The sequence below is a fragment of the Sapajus apella genome, unplaced genomic scaffold (genome assembly GCF_009761245.1).
Source record: "Sapajus apella isolate SASKATOON/1434 unplaced genomic scaffold, GSC_monkey_1.0 scaffold14, whole genome shotgun sequence".
Classification (NCBI taxonomy): domain Eukaryota; kingdom Metazoa; phylum Chordata; class Mammalia; order Primates; family Cebidae; genus Sapajus; species Sapajus apella.
The window spans coordinates 6,400,785-6,417,946 of NW_022436954.1; the positions used below are offsets into that span (position 1 = coordinate 6,400,785).

Below are 17,162 nucleotides of genomic sequence, written 5' to 3' on the forward strand. Positions count from 1 at the left end.
ACTGCTGACCTCAGGTGATCCTCCTGCCTCAGCCTCCCAAAGTGCTGGGATTACAGGCATGAATCACCATGCCTGGCTGTAATTAGTTTTTAAGATTTCTTTGTATTTTACAGGTATTGGCTCCTTTTTTTTTTCTTTTGTTACCTGGTAAAAGGTATTGGCTCTTTATCATGTATGGCAAATATTTTTTCTTCATCTATCATTGTCTCTTGACTTTTATCACACAGTGTTAATTTTTGGGGTAATCAAGTTAAAGTATATCTTTTTATATTTGGGGTTCTTGTCTTTGCAGTCTCTCAAACCCTACATTACTCTTATAATCTCCTAAATTGTATTCTAAATGTGTCGTTTAGATTTAAGACTACATCAGCAGGGCGTGGTGGCTCACGCTTGTAATCTCAGCACTTTGGAAGGCTGAGGTGAGTGGATCACGAGATCAGGAGTTTGAGACCAGCCTGACCAACATGAAGAAACCCGACTTCTATTAAAAATACAAAAATTAGCCAGGCATGGTAGCACATGTCTGTAATCCCAGCTATTCAGGAGGTGGAGGCAGGAGAATCGCTTGAACCCGGAAGGGGTAGGTTGCGGTGAGCTGAGATCACGCCACTGCACTTCAGCCTGGGCGACAGAGCAAGACTCCTTCTCAAAAAAAAAAAAAAAAAAAAGACTCTACACTTTTCCTAATTGAAATAAAATATCACCTTTGTGGCATTTCTGAATTTTGTTGCACTGCTTTCTTGCCAACAATATCATAGTTTTATTATTGTGGGGTTTTTTTGTTGTTTTTTACAGAGTCTTGCTCTGTTGCCCAAGCCGAAGTGCAGCAGGGCGATCTCGGTTCACGGCACCTCCACCTCTCAGGTTCAAGCAATTCTGCTTTCTCAATCTCCCGAGTAGCTAGGATTACAGGCACCTACAACTACGCCTGGCTAATTTTTGTATTTTTAGTAAAGACGCGGTTTCATCATGTTGGCCAGGCCGATCTCGAACTCCTGACGTCATGTGATCCGCCCACCCTAGCTTCCCAAAGTGCTGGTATTACAGGTGTGAGCCACCGTGCTAGCCTATTGTGTTTCATATATACTAATACTAGGTTTATCATCAGGATAGGCAAGCTCCTGCTCAGTTTTGCTTACAAGTTTTCCCACTATTGTAGCAGTTATTGTTTTGTTTGATTTTAAGATCATTTAAATCTTCTGAACTCCGCTGGGATTCCAATAGAAGTGTATATTTGTAATTTTTGAATTGACTACCTTATGTTGTCTTTTTTACTTGCAAACTACACAAAGAGTGTTGTCTTTCATCTAAGATTATATGTCGTTGCATCAGTTAAAATACTGTTTTGAATCCTTCAACAAGTCTTCTCTATTCACAGCTTTTTGGGTCACTTTTAATTTTTTTCAAAAAAAACAGGAAGTCTTTTTTTTGAGACACAGTCTCGCTCTATCGCTAGGCTGGAGTGCACTGGGGCGATCCCGGCTCACTGAAACTTCCGTTTTCAAGCTATTCTCCTGCCTCAGCCTCCTGAGTAGTTGGAACTACAGGCACGCACCACCACGCCCGGCTAATTTTTTGTATTTTCAGTTGAGGTAGGGTTTCACCACGTTGGCCAGGATGGTCTCGATCTCCTGACCTCGTGATCCGCCCGCCTCGGCCTCCCGAAGTGCTGGGATAACAGGCGTGACCTAACGCGCCCAGCCAGGAAGTCTTTTTACCCACAGCGTCAACAGAGCCGGTTTTCCGGCGAGCGCCAGCCCCTCCCTTACTCCCGCCCCAGGTTCCGCGTTACCATGGGAACAAATATTGACGTCACTTAGAGCTTCCGTGCTGGACCCGACGGTCTGTGGTAGAGAGGGGCGGATAGGCGGGTTTGCCCCATCTACGCATGCACACTCCCAGGTCTAGCCTTCCCTCCGCCATAAATCTCGTTCCGGCCGGGCCTTTTCCGCCGCGACTTCTCGCTTAATCCCGGAGAAACTTCCCCCTGGGGGAGGGGAGTAGAAAAAGGCTGGAACCAGCGACAACCAATCCCGCGACATTACGACACACGCGAGATTGATTGACTCCACAACCGCAGCCAATGAGAGAGCTCGTCGCCGATCCGTCACAGAGTTCGCCCCACCCTATCCCCTCCTTTCTGGACTCGGAGCTCAGTTCGCGCAGTAACAAATGAGGTGCGCGCTGCGACACCTCCCAGCCCACCGGACTCCGCCGCCATTTCCTCGCCAGGCATAACGGTTCGGCCAATCCCAGCGCGCATCCAGAAGGACCGAGGCTCCGCCAATCGGAGGCCGCCGATTTCGACCCTTCGCCTCGGCCCGGCCCAATCCAGGCCCCGGCCCCGCCGCCCTCGTCCCGCCCCCGCGGCGCCCTCTCTCCTCCCTCTTTGTGCGTCTCGCGCCGCCGCGCCCGCCGCGTGAGAGGACGGGCTCCGCGCGCTACGGCAGCGCAGTCGGGTCCCCTCCCCCCGGGAGGCTTGCGAAGGAGAAGCCGTCGCCGAGGAAAAGCAGCCGCCGGTGCCGGTCCCCGGGGGCGCCATGGCGACCGGAGCGAACGCCACGCCGCTGGGTAAGCTGGGCCCCCCCGGGCTCCCCTCGCTTCCTGGGCCCAAAGGGGGCTTCGAGCCCGGGCCTCCGCCTGCACCCGGGCCTGGGGCGGGGCTGCTGGCTCCCGGGCCGCCGCCGCCCCCGCCCGTGGGCTCGATGGGGGCCCTGACTGCGGCCTTCCCCTTCGCGGCGCTGCCGCCGCCGCCTCCGCCGCCGCCCCCTCCGCCTCCCCAGCAGCCGCCGCCGCCTCCACCGCCACCGTCCCCCGGCGCCTCGTATCCGCCGCCGCAGCCGCTCCCTCCGCCGCCGCTCTACCAGCGCGTGTCGCCGCCGCAGCCGCCGCCACCCCAGCCGCCGCGTAAGGACCAGCAGCCGGGCCCGGCCGGCGGCGGAGGAGGTGAGTCGGGCCGAGAGAGCGCGAGAGGCGTCGCGCGGACGGGCCCGGCCGCCTAAGGGGCGCGCGGCGGCGGCGACGGCGGCTGCACGCGGCAGAGGCGCGCGCGCACGGGAGGCCCGGGCGGAGGCGCCCCAGGGCGCGCGCGGCCTGGTTCAAGGGCCTCGGTTGCGCACGCGCGCTATTGGGGGAGGGCAGGGAGGGCGGGCGGCGCGCTGTGCGCAGACGCAGTAAGGTGGGCGGGTTGTGCGTCCCTGCTTTGAAAGCTGGGGGCCCCATGTCGTCCTCCAGTCCGCTGGTGTGGGAAGAGGGGTGGCGGGTGTTTTGCACAGGACAAGGTGCTGGGTGCGAATGCCAGGAGGGCGTGAAAGCCCCATCTGATAACGTGCAGCGGCTCCCTTGTGCCCTTGAGGAGCCAGAATGGGAAAGTTACCAAGAGTAACTGGTACAACAAGGCAGGGTTTTCACTCCGGAGAGGTTGGAAGGCTTTAGGTGCTGGTCCGGTCTGATCTATCTTGGTCTCTTTTGGGGAGGAACTCTAGGTTTTTAAAATCTCCCCTCAGTATCCTTAGGTCTCAGTCTGACTGGCACCCGTCACATTGTTTTAAAAAAGCTTTTTCGTCTGACTCTGTACCCTTTGGGTAATAGCACTTTTTTTTTTGTAAAAATGTAGGGAGTTTCTGCCTATTTATGGGGGAAGGAGGATTTGGCTGCTATTGTATAGGTTCTTGTTTGTTGAATTTTTGATAGATTGTTTTAAGAGTTCAGACCCTGAGTGTCCAACTGGCCAGGAAAATTGAATGCTGATTTTGGCTAAACTTACGAAGACAAAGGTGATCTTGTTGAAGAATTGGTGGGCTTTTCCCACTTAGTAGTGTGTAACTGGGTTTAGCTGTGGTCCGGCCTCTTGAAAGGTGACTCCGAGAGTGGAGGTGGGAGGAGCCCCCAGTCCCCTCAAGACTGCTTTACAAACCTATGATTCTTCAGTGTATTTGTGTCTTCCCTGGGGCTTTCAGAGCTCTCAGGAGTAATGTAGTATATATCTAACGCTCTCTGCAGCTCTGTGCCTAAGATTACCATGTTTATGTATTTGACAGTTTTCTATACAAAAATTAATAATGTGAAATGTTAACTTGCCTGACCCAGGACGAGGTACCCTTGTAGTGGCCTTGAGTTTTAAATCTCTGACCTCTCAGGTTTCTGGGTTTTTTGTTTTGTTTTTTTTTGTTTTGTTTTGCTATTTAAATTTTAGGTTAGGCTTTCAGTTTCACAATCTGCTGAGTTTCTGCATAGTACCTTAAATATCCTTAACTGTTTGTTGATACTCTGTTGATATTTACACCTGATGGGACTTTGTCTCTGCCTTTAGACTTCCCAAGTAAGAAGCGGAAGAGGAGCCGCTGGAACCAAGACACAATGGAACAAAAGACGGTGATTCCGGGAATGCCTACAGTTATTCCCCCTGGACTTACTCGAGAACAAGAAAGAGCTTACATAGGTAAATATACGTTCTGCATCCGAATACACTTTGAGATGTTACGGTTTATTCTGCATTTCTTGAAAGTTTTCAATTGTAGTTATTATCTTTTTTGAGATAAGATACTTTCAAGACTTTGGTATATTCTGTCAGTTTTTGCCCAGTGAGTTCTGCATTTGCAGCTCCTTGTTTCGATCTGTTCGTAACTGCAGTGTTCTCCAGGAGTGTCAGGAAGGTAGGGACTCACTTAAGAGTAAGAATAGTCCCCATTCCAGCAGCCCACCGTTTTCAGCTGCTGTTCATTGCCAGTTGATGAGGTGAGTGTCATCTGCCTCTCTGGACAGGCCCCAGTGGAGAACACCGCAGGTATTGTAAACCACGTACTTTTCACAGCATGGCCTTTCACCATAATTTCATATTCCTCCCCCTAAAATGTGGTCTCTTACTTTTTATAGGTACTTTCTGAAAGGAAAAAAAAACTGACAAAGTGGTTCTGAAAGTGTGTTTACAGTTCACCCCTTTTTATTTTCTTGAATTTAAGAATTTAACCTTCCCTTCAACATCTTTTCTGGTTTGGTCTATGGAGAGCTGTCTTAAAATGAAGGCTCTTGTATTTACTCTTAGAGAACTCTGCTGGAAAAGTGATATTACTGCGTGGATGTGGAATGAAGTGCTAGGATAAAAGGTTTTCTCTGCTGGGAACTTTTGAGAATTAAGAATGACTCTCCACAGTGGAATTGAAATTAACCTCAAAATTGCATTTAAAAAAAATTTTTTTTTAATGCAAGTTTTGCTTTTATATACCTGTGCAGCTGTCTCAAAAAAGTTCACTTGATAAAAACATTTTCTACTAACCAAATAAACATCCCATTTGGAGGAAATTTGGGTAAAGACCTCCTAAGCCTATGAGGCTGTAGCCTTCACAACCAAAAAGCTTTAAGGCCAGCATGTTATTACTCCTGAGGGTCTTAATTTCCTGTTTTTTAGACTGCTGAGAATTTTGAGGCGTTGGAATTGTCTGTCTCCTTTCATGGTACTACTAATACTTGTTCTTTCCCTACTGTTCCTGTCTACTCCCACCCATTCCCTTTTGTCTCATTTTAGACCAGTCTGGGTCTTTACAACCTCGTGAAATGTCCCTAGTAGAGTGATATCCCAAGAACACAAGCATACTTAGAAAATGGGAAGAGCATCAATTCTTTACAACTCCATTTCTCTTTTCTTTGGAGGGCTAGTTAATTCGCTGAGTCCTAAGGGCTATTTAGAGCTATAGTCAAAATAGATAGAATCAAAGCAGAGGTGTAGGTCTCCACAGAAGAGAATGACGGTTTTTATTTAGATAAGGCCCCACATCTCCATAGTTCAGTTAAAAAGGGACACCCACCCCACCTGTCAGTGAAGGTGACTTTCACCTGGAGCTTGTTTAGCTTAATACTCAACTGCAAAGTCAGAGCTTTTCAGGCATAAAGGAGCTTGGGGAGCCATGTGTCTTACTAATCTGTCTCGTGCAGTACATACTGTTTTGTCCAGAATGCCCTCGATATCTTTTTTTGTCTTTTGAGACACAGTCCCGCTCTTTCGCCAAGCTGGAGTGTAGTAGCGCAACCTCCCCCTCCCAGGTTCAAGTGATTCTCCTGCCTCAGCCTCCCGAGTAGAGGGGACTACAGGTGCGTGCCACCCTGCCCAGCTAATTTTTTTGTATTTTTAGTAGTGATAGGGTTTCACCATGTTGGCCAGGATGGTCTCCATCTCCTGACCCCGTGGTCTGCCCGCCTCGGCCTCCCAAAGTGCTGGGATTACAGGCATGAGCCACTGCGCCCAGCCAGTATCTTTTGATAATAGTGAGTTTTCATTTCTTCAGAGTTTCAGTGTATGGGTGTGGTGTAGCCCTGTGAATGTATTTAAAGTTGTATATATCTGGTTAGGGATGCATTAATTCTGTCTCGGAGCCAGCTCAATTTTAACCCAACCTAGTAACACTTGCCCTTAATAGAGATGCCTGCTCAAAATTCTCAGATGCTGCAAAGGTAAGGAACAGGTGGTTATTCTGCACGTTGAAGAAAGCTGCTCTGGTTCTGCAGTTCCCATTGTCTTGGAAAATCAGCCGTGTAACATTTTCCTGGAGTCACTGGCAACTTTTGTGAAACCCTCATCTCTCTTTTTCATGCACAGCCTCATTGGTCAAGGCCCGAGGGCCATATACATTGTCATTGATCCACACATTCCATCTTCTACACACTTGCTTCCCATATGAAAAAAAGCAAGCCTGAAAACAAATTCTTAGCACTTTATGGTTACTGGTTTATTAAGATATGTGGTTTGTCATTTAATATTTGAATAAATATTTAATATAATTGAATAAAAGCTGCAGGTATTGGGAGACCCTTACCTAATACAGGTCTGGTTGTACAGAAAGAGTATGTACAAATTTTTATAAGGTGTTGAATTTTGTTATTAAATGTCTTATTTGAGGAATTTTAAGTGTGGTATTGATGAAAATGATCTTTGCTAAATTGGTATTTTTCCTTGTCCCATGTTAATTGGGTCTCATTTTGGGCTATGTTTAATATTCAATGAAGAAAACCTCAATTCTTGCCCTCAAGTAATTTGATGGCAAACAGGTATTGGTGACATAACATGGTTTTTGGTTCTGGGTACCAATTGTAAGCAAGCCTTGGTGGGGAGGAAGAGGTGAAACACCTCCTATAATTGCTTTGATGTTAGCCTTAGTGAACAGTCTTTATTGCTAACCCCTCTTCCAACAAACTGTTTGCTTCCTTAAGTGATAACCATTTTGAAGTGAAAAAAACCTATAGATGTAAAAGGAGTCCTGCCGATAGGTGGTTTGGGGTTTTTGCTTCAATGTGTTCACTGATCAATCGTCCCTTTCAAAGTCTCCGAGTTCTTCATGCTTGTTGTTGAGATTTGAGATGTTTTTTGGTAACATTGTCTTTTTTCCATCCTTTTTTTTCTTTCCTAACCTGGTTTCTTCCAGTGCAACTGCAGATAGAAGACCTGACTCGTAAACTGCGCACAGGAGACCTGGGCATCCCCCCTAACCCTGAGGACAGGTTGGGAAACAGTTTTAACCAGCTGACAGTAACGCTTTTACCTTTTTCTCAATACGTTTTACTGGTGGCAACATGTTGTGTCAGTTCAATAAAATCCTAGTAAGACGACTGTACTCTGACCATTTTGGGGATTAAGGTTTAATTAGAAATACGTATGGTCAGTCAACAGTTAGAAAGTTGGAATAAAACTTAAATGTTGGGAGAATAAAAAGTTACAGGAAAATGGACAACTGGTTTCCAATTGGTAAGCATGTAGATCTTAACCTGATTTACCCACTCTTAGGGACAGTGAGGTGGCCCATTAACCTGCCTTTTCGGTACCTGCTTTGGGTGAAAGCCCAGGGCATAGAGTTTTTCTCACAGGTACACGGTGCAGGGACTAAGAATATTTTTGAGCATCACTGAACTTGAGCAACCCAGAAACTCTGGTCAGCTCATTGCTACAGTCTTCCTGCTCATGGTTTTGAGGTGGCTTCAAAATCAGATGAGATTTCTAACCAACTTCCTTCACTGCCAGTTAACTTTCAGCCTTGGCCATTGCCTTGGGGGTGTTGGGAGGGGCCAGAATATTCTCACCTATTTTGGGAAGGCAAGCTACCAAACCTAAATTACTTTTTTTTTTCCTTAAAGGGAGCGTGGGCCTCAAACAGCTGTGGTCATGTCATTTCAGTTTGCTGTTTCTCTCACCTCAGAAAAATAATTTGTGTGGGGGAGATGAACTTTTTAAACTGGAATTTTATTAGCTGATTGAACAGCTAAAATTGGTCATTTAATTAGAAGGGCAGTAAGTCTCCCTCTCAATTTTCTGTTAGTGCATATGGCATAGTTGAAAAGACTTTGCTTTAAAAAGTAGTGTTTTTGGTTTTTGTTACCCAGTTAATAGCTTATTAAATCAGGAAGATGATGTCATGGCTTTAGAAGTCACTCGTGCATCTTTCTTCCGCCCTTTGCCAGGAAACATTAACTTCCTTTTTTCTCCATATTGACTCTTTACCTTGACTTACTAAATTTGCTATATTTTACCTATAGATAGATTTTGGTTGTAGGGTTGTATTGTGTTTCATTTCTTTTTGAAGATTTTTTTAAAAAATTTACATTGTAGGTCATAGACCACAACTGTTTAGTGCCTTTTTGGCCTTTTTCCCTTTAATAATATGTCTACAGGTTACCAGTCAATTCCTCCAAAGGTTGAATTTTTAACCTTCTTTGCTTCCTGGATAACTGGGATTAGAATTTAGTTGATCTAGCCGATGCCTATTGGAGGTGAAGAAGTCGGGCCAGTCTAACCTCTAGAATACTAGCTTTTGCCTTTCATTTCTGCAATTTGGGAAGAGGTTAAACTGTTGTGAGGCCTTCACATGGCCAACTGGGTCCTGGTAAGACTTGTTTTTGTAACTAGCCAAGAATGCTTAATTCAAGACAGCTATGGGGTGGGGATTAGAAATGTCAAGCATGTTAGAAATGAAACCAGAGCAGGCTTTTTCCTCCCTTGTATTCAGTTTTGAAAGAGGCCCTAATGCCTGATTGGTTTTGCTTATGAGCCCAGGTTGGAGGGAAATGCATGGGTTTTCTTAATTAAGATAATTTCTTAAAAAGGTGTTGTATCAATTAAGCCAGTTTATTGTTATTTTGATGTTGCTTAACTTGCACAGTAAAATATGTTTAAAACTTTCTTGTAGACTTAATGTATAAGATGGTAGTCTAATGAGCTGGGGTATGTTTGCTTTTGTTCACCATTGCTGGATTGTGCTAACAGTTTATACAAATGCTAGAAACGGAGGTGTCATTTAGCCGTCATTAGCCATGAACAAACCTGACCTTTTATTCCATCGTGTGTGTAACGTGGTGTGACATGGTTCCCTTTAGGCTGAAGACAGTGGGAGCAGCCGAGTTCAGTCCTTGCTCTCCAACTAGGCAAGGTTCTCTCAACTAAACCAAGGGTATAGGAGTCTTGACTACTTTCAGGATGTTTTTTTAATAACCTGATGCACATGGTCTCTTCCCTTCTTGCAGCTGCTACTAAATTTACATTCAGAATATCAAGCTATGGTCCTTTTTGTAATCTTAACTCAAAATTCTAGGAGTGTAACCTCTCTTTTTTATTACTGCAAAATCCAGCTTGGTAAACTGACCATTTTATCATTATATTTTTTTTACTTGTAGCAACAGCATTTTACTCCTTAAAAAAAATGAGAGAGAGAAAATCTGCTTTCTGGACTTGTAAACTCTGGTGGAGAATCATAGGTTTTCCCCTTGCTGTTTGCAGGTTCAGACCCTAGACAAGTATTTGACCAAATCTGCATTTGCAGCCTCTCACAGAAGCTGCTTTAGCACTTTAACATTTTTCTCTACTCAGACTCCCCAACCTCGAACAGCCAGAAAACAGGTTGTCTCCTGGGCCTTGGACACAGCCAGCCAGGCCATTGAAGGAAAAGCAAAGACGAAGCCTTGAACCATCTCTCTCCATTGTGGGGGCCAAGTAGCTGCAGTAGCCTTCAGTCCCATTTGCATTGGGTTAAAGAGCCCATCCATACGATGTGTTAGGGGAACAGAAGCTCTTCCTTATAGGGCATGAGCTCTCCAAGAGTTAACATTTTGCCTAAACTTGGGGTTTCTGTGGTTCGTAAAGTTGGGATATTGTAACTTTTTTCAAATGGAAGAAAATCCATATTTGGCAAGAAGACTCCAGGGGATGATACTGTCCTTGCCACTTAGAATCCAAAGATTTCCCCCCAAAGGATAGACATTTTTCCTCTCATCACTTCTAGATGCAGAAATCTTTTTTTTGTTGTTTTTTTTCCTTTCTTACGCACACCTCAGACCCCTAATGTTAAGCCAGCTTCCATCTCCCCATTCCACACGATCTTGAGTAGCACACGTTATGGTCGGTTCCTCCGAACAGTGTTGTATTAGGGTCTGAGAGGCAGAGGGGCTGGGAAAGACTTGTTATAGTCCATTTGGGAATGAGAGAAGTTGGGGCAGAATAGTAAACGGGAGTGTGTTTCCCACAGGTCCCCTTCCCCTGAGCCCATCTACAATAGCGAGGGGAAGCGGCTTAACACCCGAGAGTTCCGCACCCGCAAAAAGCTGGAAGAGGAGCGGCACAACCTCATCACTGAGATGGTTGCACTCAACCCAGATTTTAAGCCACCTGCAGATTACAAGTAAGCCGGGGGGTTAGATCATCTGGGATGAGGACACATACAGATCATGGGTGATCTGGGATGGACAATACTGGTACTACGTACTTCTTGCCCCAAATCACCCATAATTAGTGCATGGTACCAATTGTTAGTTTTAGAAGAGCTCCTGGCTTTGTCATCCTCTAGAAATGTGCAGTGACAGACTTTTCTTTCTTAGACCTCCAGCAACACGTGTGAGTGATAAAGTCATGATTCCACAAGATGAGTACCCAGAAATCAACTTTGTGGGGCTGCTCATTGGGCCCAGGTGAGTAACTCTTAGTCTGGGATACAGAATTCCTTTTTAGAGCCTCTGAGATGTGTCTGTTTTGTGCCTAATTGGGTACTATTGGCTTACTTTCCCCCTTTTTGGTAGGACATCCATTTTGGCTGAATTATGTCTTTCTGGGAGAAAATGTCTTCTCACTAGGGCGGAAAAGTCAAATCCTCAGGTTTATTGTAGCTGACCGTAATAGAGTTCATGGAGCTCTTGGTCGGAAAATCTGATTCTCTGCCCTTGTAGTTTTCCACCAGTGCCAAATTGGCCTAGCCTCTGTTCCCTCTTTGATTGTGACCTTGTCAGGTATAAACGCAGTCATTTCTGTCTCTGATAGAGGAAACACCCTAAAGAACATAGAGAAGGAGTGCAATGCCAAGATTATGATCCGGGGGAAAGGATCTGTGAAAGAAGGGAAGGTTGGGCGCAAAGATGGCCAGATGTTGCCCGGAGAAGATGAGCCACTTCATGCCCTGGTCACCGCCAATACAATGGAGAATGTCAAAAAGGCAGTGGAACAGGTGAGTGGTGAGCCCAGAAAGGAAGCCTCTTGCCGAAAACCTAGGTGAAGGCCCTAAGCACTTAACTCTCCACTGTATCTTCACTAGATAAGAAACATCTTGAAGCAGGGTATCGAGACCCCGGAAGACCAGAATGATCTACGGAAGATGCAGCTTCGGGAGTTGGCTCGCTTGAATGGGACCCTTCGGGAAGACGACAACAGGTATGTGATCAGTTTAAAGGACAGAGTGTAGAGACCTGAAGTACCTATGGAAGTAGAGATTGTCCCCTTATGTTGATCTCTTGTTCCTTTAATAGGATCTTAAGACCCTGGCAGAGTTCAGAGACCCGCAGCATTACCAACACCACAGTGTGTACCAAGTGTGGAGGGGCTGGGCACATCGCTTCAGACTGCAAATTCCAAAGGTGAGGGTCTGGCTCTTGTGATTTCCTGGTAGCCTGAGATGTGCACAACTCTGTTAGCACATTAGATGGTTGTTAATCTTACTGACCAAGAGAAACATCTTTTTGTTAACATGGTCTGTAATGGTGTCGTTTAAAGCCCAGGATCATTAGAAATAGGCTCTATAGATATCCCTATTTGTTTGTCTTGAGCCCAAGAAAACTGGAAGCTTCCATTTTGGGTATAAATGTTTTCACTGGGGCTCGAGGAAATTCCCTGCTTTTGCTGTTTAGAATTGGTTCAAGAAGACTTGTTTCTTAGGGGTAGAGACGATGGAGATGGTTTCTCTATCTCCGTCGCCTCTATTCTCCCTCCCTTAAAAAAAAAAAAAAAATTTTTTTCTGACCAGTAGCAAGTCAGCACTGGATACCAGCACCTTTTTACTCTGGCAAATATGTAAGCTTTTGTTTAGGAAGGTCGTTCTGGCAGTTGGGCCAGTCTTAAATAGATTTTCTTTCCTCAAACTGGGAATGAAGTTTGATGGAATTGAGTTGAGAGAACCTGTGTTTCAGTGATGCTCAGGGTCTCCTGTGCTCTTCGCCCAGGGCCTCTGCTCTGGCAATCTCAGATGCAGAACTGGGCATGAAACTGAAGATCTGATGAGACTATTGAGACCCATGCTCAGTAAGGTGTTAGAAAGATGCGATGATCTGATGATTGAATCCTTTAACACTTTCTGTATGTTGGGTTCCTCAGGGTAAAAGCTTCCCTAATGAGTTTTTCCACTTTCTCTGTGTTTCCCCACCCCACTTCAGGCCTGGTGATCCCCAGTCAGCTCAGGATAAAGCACGGATGGATAAAGAATATTTGTCCCTTATGGCTGAACTGGGTGAAGCGCCTGTCCCAGCATCTGTGGGCTCCACCTCTGGGCCTGCCACCACACCCTTGGCCAGCGCACCTCGTCCTGCTGCTCCCGCCAACAACCCACCTCCACCGGTGAGTCTGGGGGCTGGTTCTCTTGGTCTGGCTTCTCCATTCTCTTCTGCAGAGACTGGGAGCTATGGCCACGTGCTTTGGGTAGAGCAGATTGATGGATGTGGATGGCAACATTGTTCTTCTGGGATCTCAGGCCAGTTGGGGGCTTCTCACTTTGGGAAGACCTTGTTTTTGTGTTCTGGTCCTGTGGCATGACCGGAAGAACAATGTTGCCACCAGGGGGCGCAAGCACGGACGTTGGCTGGAAATGCTCTCACATAGTCTCTCATGTCCACCACTCAGAGCCGCCCACCCTGGATGAATTCTGGCCCTTCAGAGAGTCGGCCTTACCATGGCATGCACGGAGGTGGTCCTGGTGGGCCCGGAGGCGGCCCCCACAGCTTCCCACACCCATTACCCAGCCTGACAGGTGGGCATGGCGGACATCCCATGCAGCACAACCCCAATGGACCCCCACCCCCTTGGATGCAGCCACCGCCACCTCCGATGAACCAGGGCCCCCACCCACCTGGGCACCATGGCCCTCCTCCAATGGGTAAGTAAGTGTCAGACCAGAAACCTTGGGGCTTTGGGATAAGCAGGGGGTTACATCAGGTCACTGAGCTAGAAGCAGCTCTCAAGTGGCTCGGCAGTGTGCCGGGTCTGCCTGACTTGCCAGGGTTATGGCTCTGGAAGGAGCAAGACTCCATTCTGGTACAGGGAGTGATTCTGTGTCAGCTAGGCACAGACACTGCCTTTTACAGGCATGGTTTTCAGAACTCCTGTAAGGATAGCAACTCAAGTTATCACAGGGGTGGCTTCCCTGGCCTGTTCCAATGTCCTGCTAAGTCCCTGCTCTTTCCTTCCATCAAGATCAGTACCTGGGAAGTACGCCTGTGGGCTCTGGGGTCTATCGCCTGCATCAAGGAAAAGGTAATGGCTGGCTGCTGGCTATGGGTCTTCACCTATGCTTGGGCACGTGGGGACTCTGGCCCAAATCCCCCCCTTTCCCTGAGGCCTCATCTTTGCCTACACTTACCTGCAGGTATGATGCCACCGCCGCCTATGGGCATGATGCCGCCGCCGCCGCCGCCTCCCAGTGGGCAGCCCCCGCCCCCTCCCTCTGGTCCTCTTCCCCCATGGCAACAGCAGCAGCAGCAGCCTCCGCCACCCCCTCCGCCCAGCAGCAGTATGGCTTCCAGTACCCCCTTGCCATGGCAGCAAAGTGAGTAGAATATTTTGGGCTTGTGGGGGTGGGTGGGATGGGGGTGGGCCTGAGAGGAACTATAGAGCCTCACACCTCACACAAGTAGGCAGGTGCCTTGGGATGAGCCCCTGAGCTCTGCTGGGGTTGTAAACAGAAAGGGCCTCCTGGTCCGGGGGGTGGAGGGGCATCTTGGAGAGGAGAGCTGATGTTTGGTGTGGTTGTGTCTGGGGAGAGGTTCGTGGGGGCCTGGAGGGGAGCCTGCTATTGTAGGTAGGGGGCCAGAAGTCCAGTTCCTCGCGGGCTGAGTGAGCGGCTGGCTGGACCAAGCCTGGTGCATATGGCCCGAGTGGGATGGTGCATGCTTGCTCTGGCGAGGGCTGTGATTGGGGTGAGAGACTGCAGAGGTGGGACTGGGCAGCGGGGAGAGAGTAGCTGTGGCCTTGAGGTTGAATGTGCCGTTCGGTGGTGGCGGCGGCTGGGCGGAGGGACATCAGAGCTGTTTTTGTGTCTGGTACCTTCCCCTCAGCCCTTCCAGGGGCATTGGTGACAAAGGGCTTACTCTGTTAAGCCCAGAGACCTCGAGGCTGACCCCAGGGTAGTCCTGCCCACCCCTCCACTCCCATCACCAGCCCCGCCTGCCCGCCCCCCACCACCGTACCGCATGCCAAGCAAGGAGCAGGCGCCCCTCGCCCCCATCCCAAGGCAGCAGCGCAGACAGCCGCGGTGTGCCCCCGCGCGTGTGACCTTGGGCTTCTTTACCACCCCAGATACGACGACTACCACCACGAGCGCTGGCACAGGGTCCATCCCGCCATGGCAACAGCAGCAGGCGGCTGCCGCAGCTTCTCCAGGAGCCCCTCAGATGCAAGGCAACCCCACTATGGTGCCCCTGCCCCCCGGGGTCCAGCCGCCTCTGCCGCCTGGGGCCCCTCCCCCTCCGCCGCCTCCACCGCCTGGTTCCGCCGGCATGATGTATGCCCCGCCCCCTCCTCCTCCGCCTCCCATGGACCCTTCTAACTTTGTCACCATGATGGGCATGGGGGTGGCGGGCATGCCGCCCTTCGGGATGCCTCCAGCTCCCCCACCGCCTCCACCACAGAACTAGACTTGTTTTTTAAGAAAATATATATTATATATAGAGAGAATTGGTCTCGTTTAAACACGCCGAACCTCACCATATGGAGCCAGACATTGGGACGCACGCATGTGATTGTGTGTGCACGCATGTGTGTGTGTGCACGCACAGGGCTGGGCCAAGCGACTGAGGATTCGCTTGGGAACGGGCAGTGGTAGTAGGGGCGCCAGCGTGGGCTCTCCTGGCACCCCGTAGCATCGAGTGTCTTCTTTGTCTTCTTTCTCTCCTCACCCAACTCCCTTTGCCTCTCCCCAAACCGGGCCGCCAGGATCCCTCCCCGCGGCGGCGATGGCCCGAGCCATGAGAGTGAGGACTTTCCGCGCCCATTGGTGACCCTTCCAGGCAGACAGCCTCAGCAACGCCCCTGGTGGACAGGATGGTTCGGCAAAGCAGCCTGAGTTATTTTTGTGGACGGAATCGGAACACGCTGGCTCCATATCGTGAAATTTTTATTAATTTTTTTCTTTTTCCTTTGTTACTTCCTTATCTCTTCCTTTCTTCAGACTCCGTCCAAGGAGATGCTCTCCCCGGTCTTCTACTGCAATTAGATTCTTTTCCCTTCTCTCCAGTTCTTCCCTTACCAAGGAGAGGGGAGCAAATGGTTTTGGGCATGGGCTTCAGCCATTCATGCCAAGCTGGTCGTGGGGTTCTTTGGTTCTAAGTTTTTCAGGGTGCCATAGCCACCCCCAAAGATGTTGGTTTAAAGTGTGGGGCTTTTAAATCTCTGCCACCCTTGTCAAGGGAGTCTTGTACAGTGGCTGAGGGCAGGTTCATCTCCAGGTTCTGGGTTTCCCATCCGTCCTGGCGTTCCTGCCAGCAGTGGGTGGGCCAGCCTGAGCTCCCTCGGGCTCTCCTGCCAGCCTTGAGTTCTTCCCATGCCCCTTGACCACCTCAGCTGTCTCAGATTCCATTTGGTCCTCTCCTTCCTGGAAGGCTTCCTTTTATGTTTTATTTTAATCCCAAACATCTGAATGTTTTGCAGCGTCTAGGAGTTTCAGCCCCCTGTTCATTCTCCTTCCTTTTTCCTCCCGCTTCCCTCTCCATGGAGTGATTATGTTGACAATAATGTATACTGCGCGTTCTCTTCACTGGTTTATCTGCAGAAATTTCTCTGGGCTTTTTTTTTCGGTGTTAGATTCAACACTTCGTTAAAGCGGGGATGTTCCATTGAATAAAAGAGCAGTGTGGTTTTCTGGGTCTGCTTCTTTATTTTCTATTTTAATGCCGCTCCCCCATCCCCTGCTTTTTCTTTTCATATAAATTTCCTCTACCAGCAGCACCAAAGTTGTCTTAACTTTTGTTCAGCACCTGGCCCGGGGGTGAGACTGTGGGTCGTAATTAGGGAAGCCCACCACCTGCCTCGTGTGTGTGGCTTTGGTGGTGGCAGCTGAGTGTGTGGGTGGCTCCATAGTCTCCCCTTGGTGACTAGTTACATGACTGGAAACCAATTTCGCCCTTCGTGGTCACCGCTCATCTCTCTAGTCTCTGTCCTTTGAAGGCCTTGTCCTGGGGCTAGGACCCCCATGTTTGATGAGCTCCAGTGGTGATCTGTGCCTGCAAGCTGCCACCTGACTAAGGCCTGGGCCTGGGGAGGCATCAACACTAAAGGTCAAGCCAACTAATCCTGCCTGTCAGGCACAGAGCAGCTAAAATTAAAACCGCCAAGTGGCTTTTTCCTTCTCTGCTGGTGACTTGCAGCTTGCCAGCACTGTAGGCTTTGGGGGTGGGGTGGGGGGCAGGATAAAGTGCCCCACCTTGTGCTTCGCAAGCACTTTGCAAAGGGTCTTCTTTTAGTTCTGCTTTTTTCATGTCTTTGGCAGTAAGTGCGTAGTGCCTATTAGAGTTCCCAGAGAAATCCACCTGGAGTCTTCACCAGGTAGTGGGGTTCTCTCCTGGGGAGAGGTGCCTTAGAGTGGCCCTGATTCCACCTGCCTCTCCTTCCTTCAGGGCAGCCGAGGGACAGAAAGTGGGCTCCCCCCAGCACCTGGCTG

At 48.7% G+C, this 17,162-nt stretch overlaps 1 protein-coding gene across 17 annotated transcripts; it reads left to right on the plus strand.

Annotated features, from left to right (window-relative positions):
* Nucleotides 1-1,707: 1,707 nt before the first annotated feature.
* On the plus strand, nucleotides 1,708-16,368 carry SF1 (splicing factor 1). Of its 17 annotated transcripts, none has more exons than XM_032282931.1 (14): nucleotides 2,090-2,571; nucleotides 4,313-4,441; nucleotides 7,416-7,491; nucleotides 10,503-10,655; nucleotides 10,852-10,941; nucleotides 11,288-11,471; nucleotides 11,559-11,674; nucleotides 11,770-11,877; nucleotides 12,670-12,850; nucleotides 13,112-13,385; nucleotides 13,703-13,762; nucleotides 13,875-14,054; nucleotides 14,804-15,008; nucleotides 15,440-16,367. In XM_032282931.1, the coding sequence occupies exons 1-14, from the start codon at nucleotides 2,541-2,543 to the stop codon at nucleotides 15,567-15,569; spliced, it is 1,917 nt and encodes a 638-aa protein (XP_032138822.1). In that variant the 5' UTR covers nucleotides 2,090-2,540; the 3' UTR covers nucleotides 15,570-16,367. The 17 variants fall into 17 exon arrangements, with proteins under 17 accessions (XP_032138823.1, XP_032138821.1, XP_032138819.1 ...); XM_032282927.1 differs by lacking the exon at nucleotides 2,090-2,571 and adding an exon at nucleotides 2,792-2,946 and having other exon boundaries at nucleotides 13,112-13,389; nucleotides 15,440-16,368; XM_032282923.1 differs by lacking the exon at nucleotides 2,090-2,571 and adding an exon at nucleotides 2,792-2,946 and having other exon boundaries at nucleotides 15,440-16,368.
* Nucleotides 16,369-17,162: the final 794 nt, after the last annotated feature.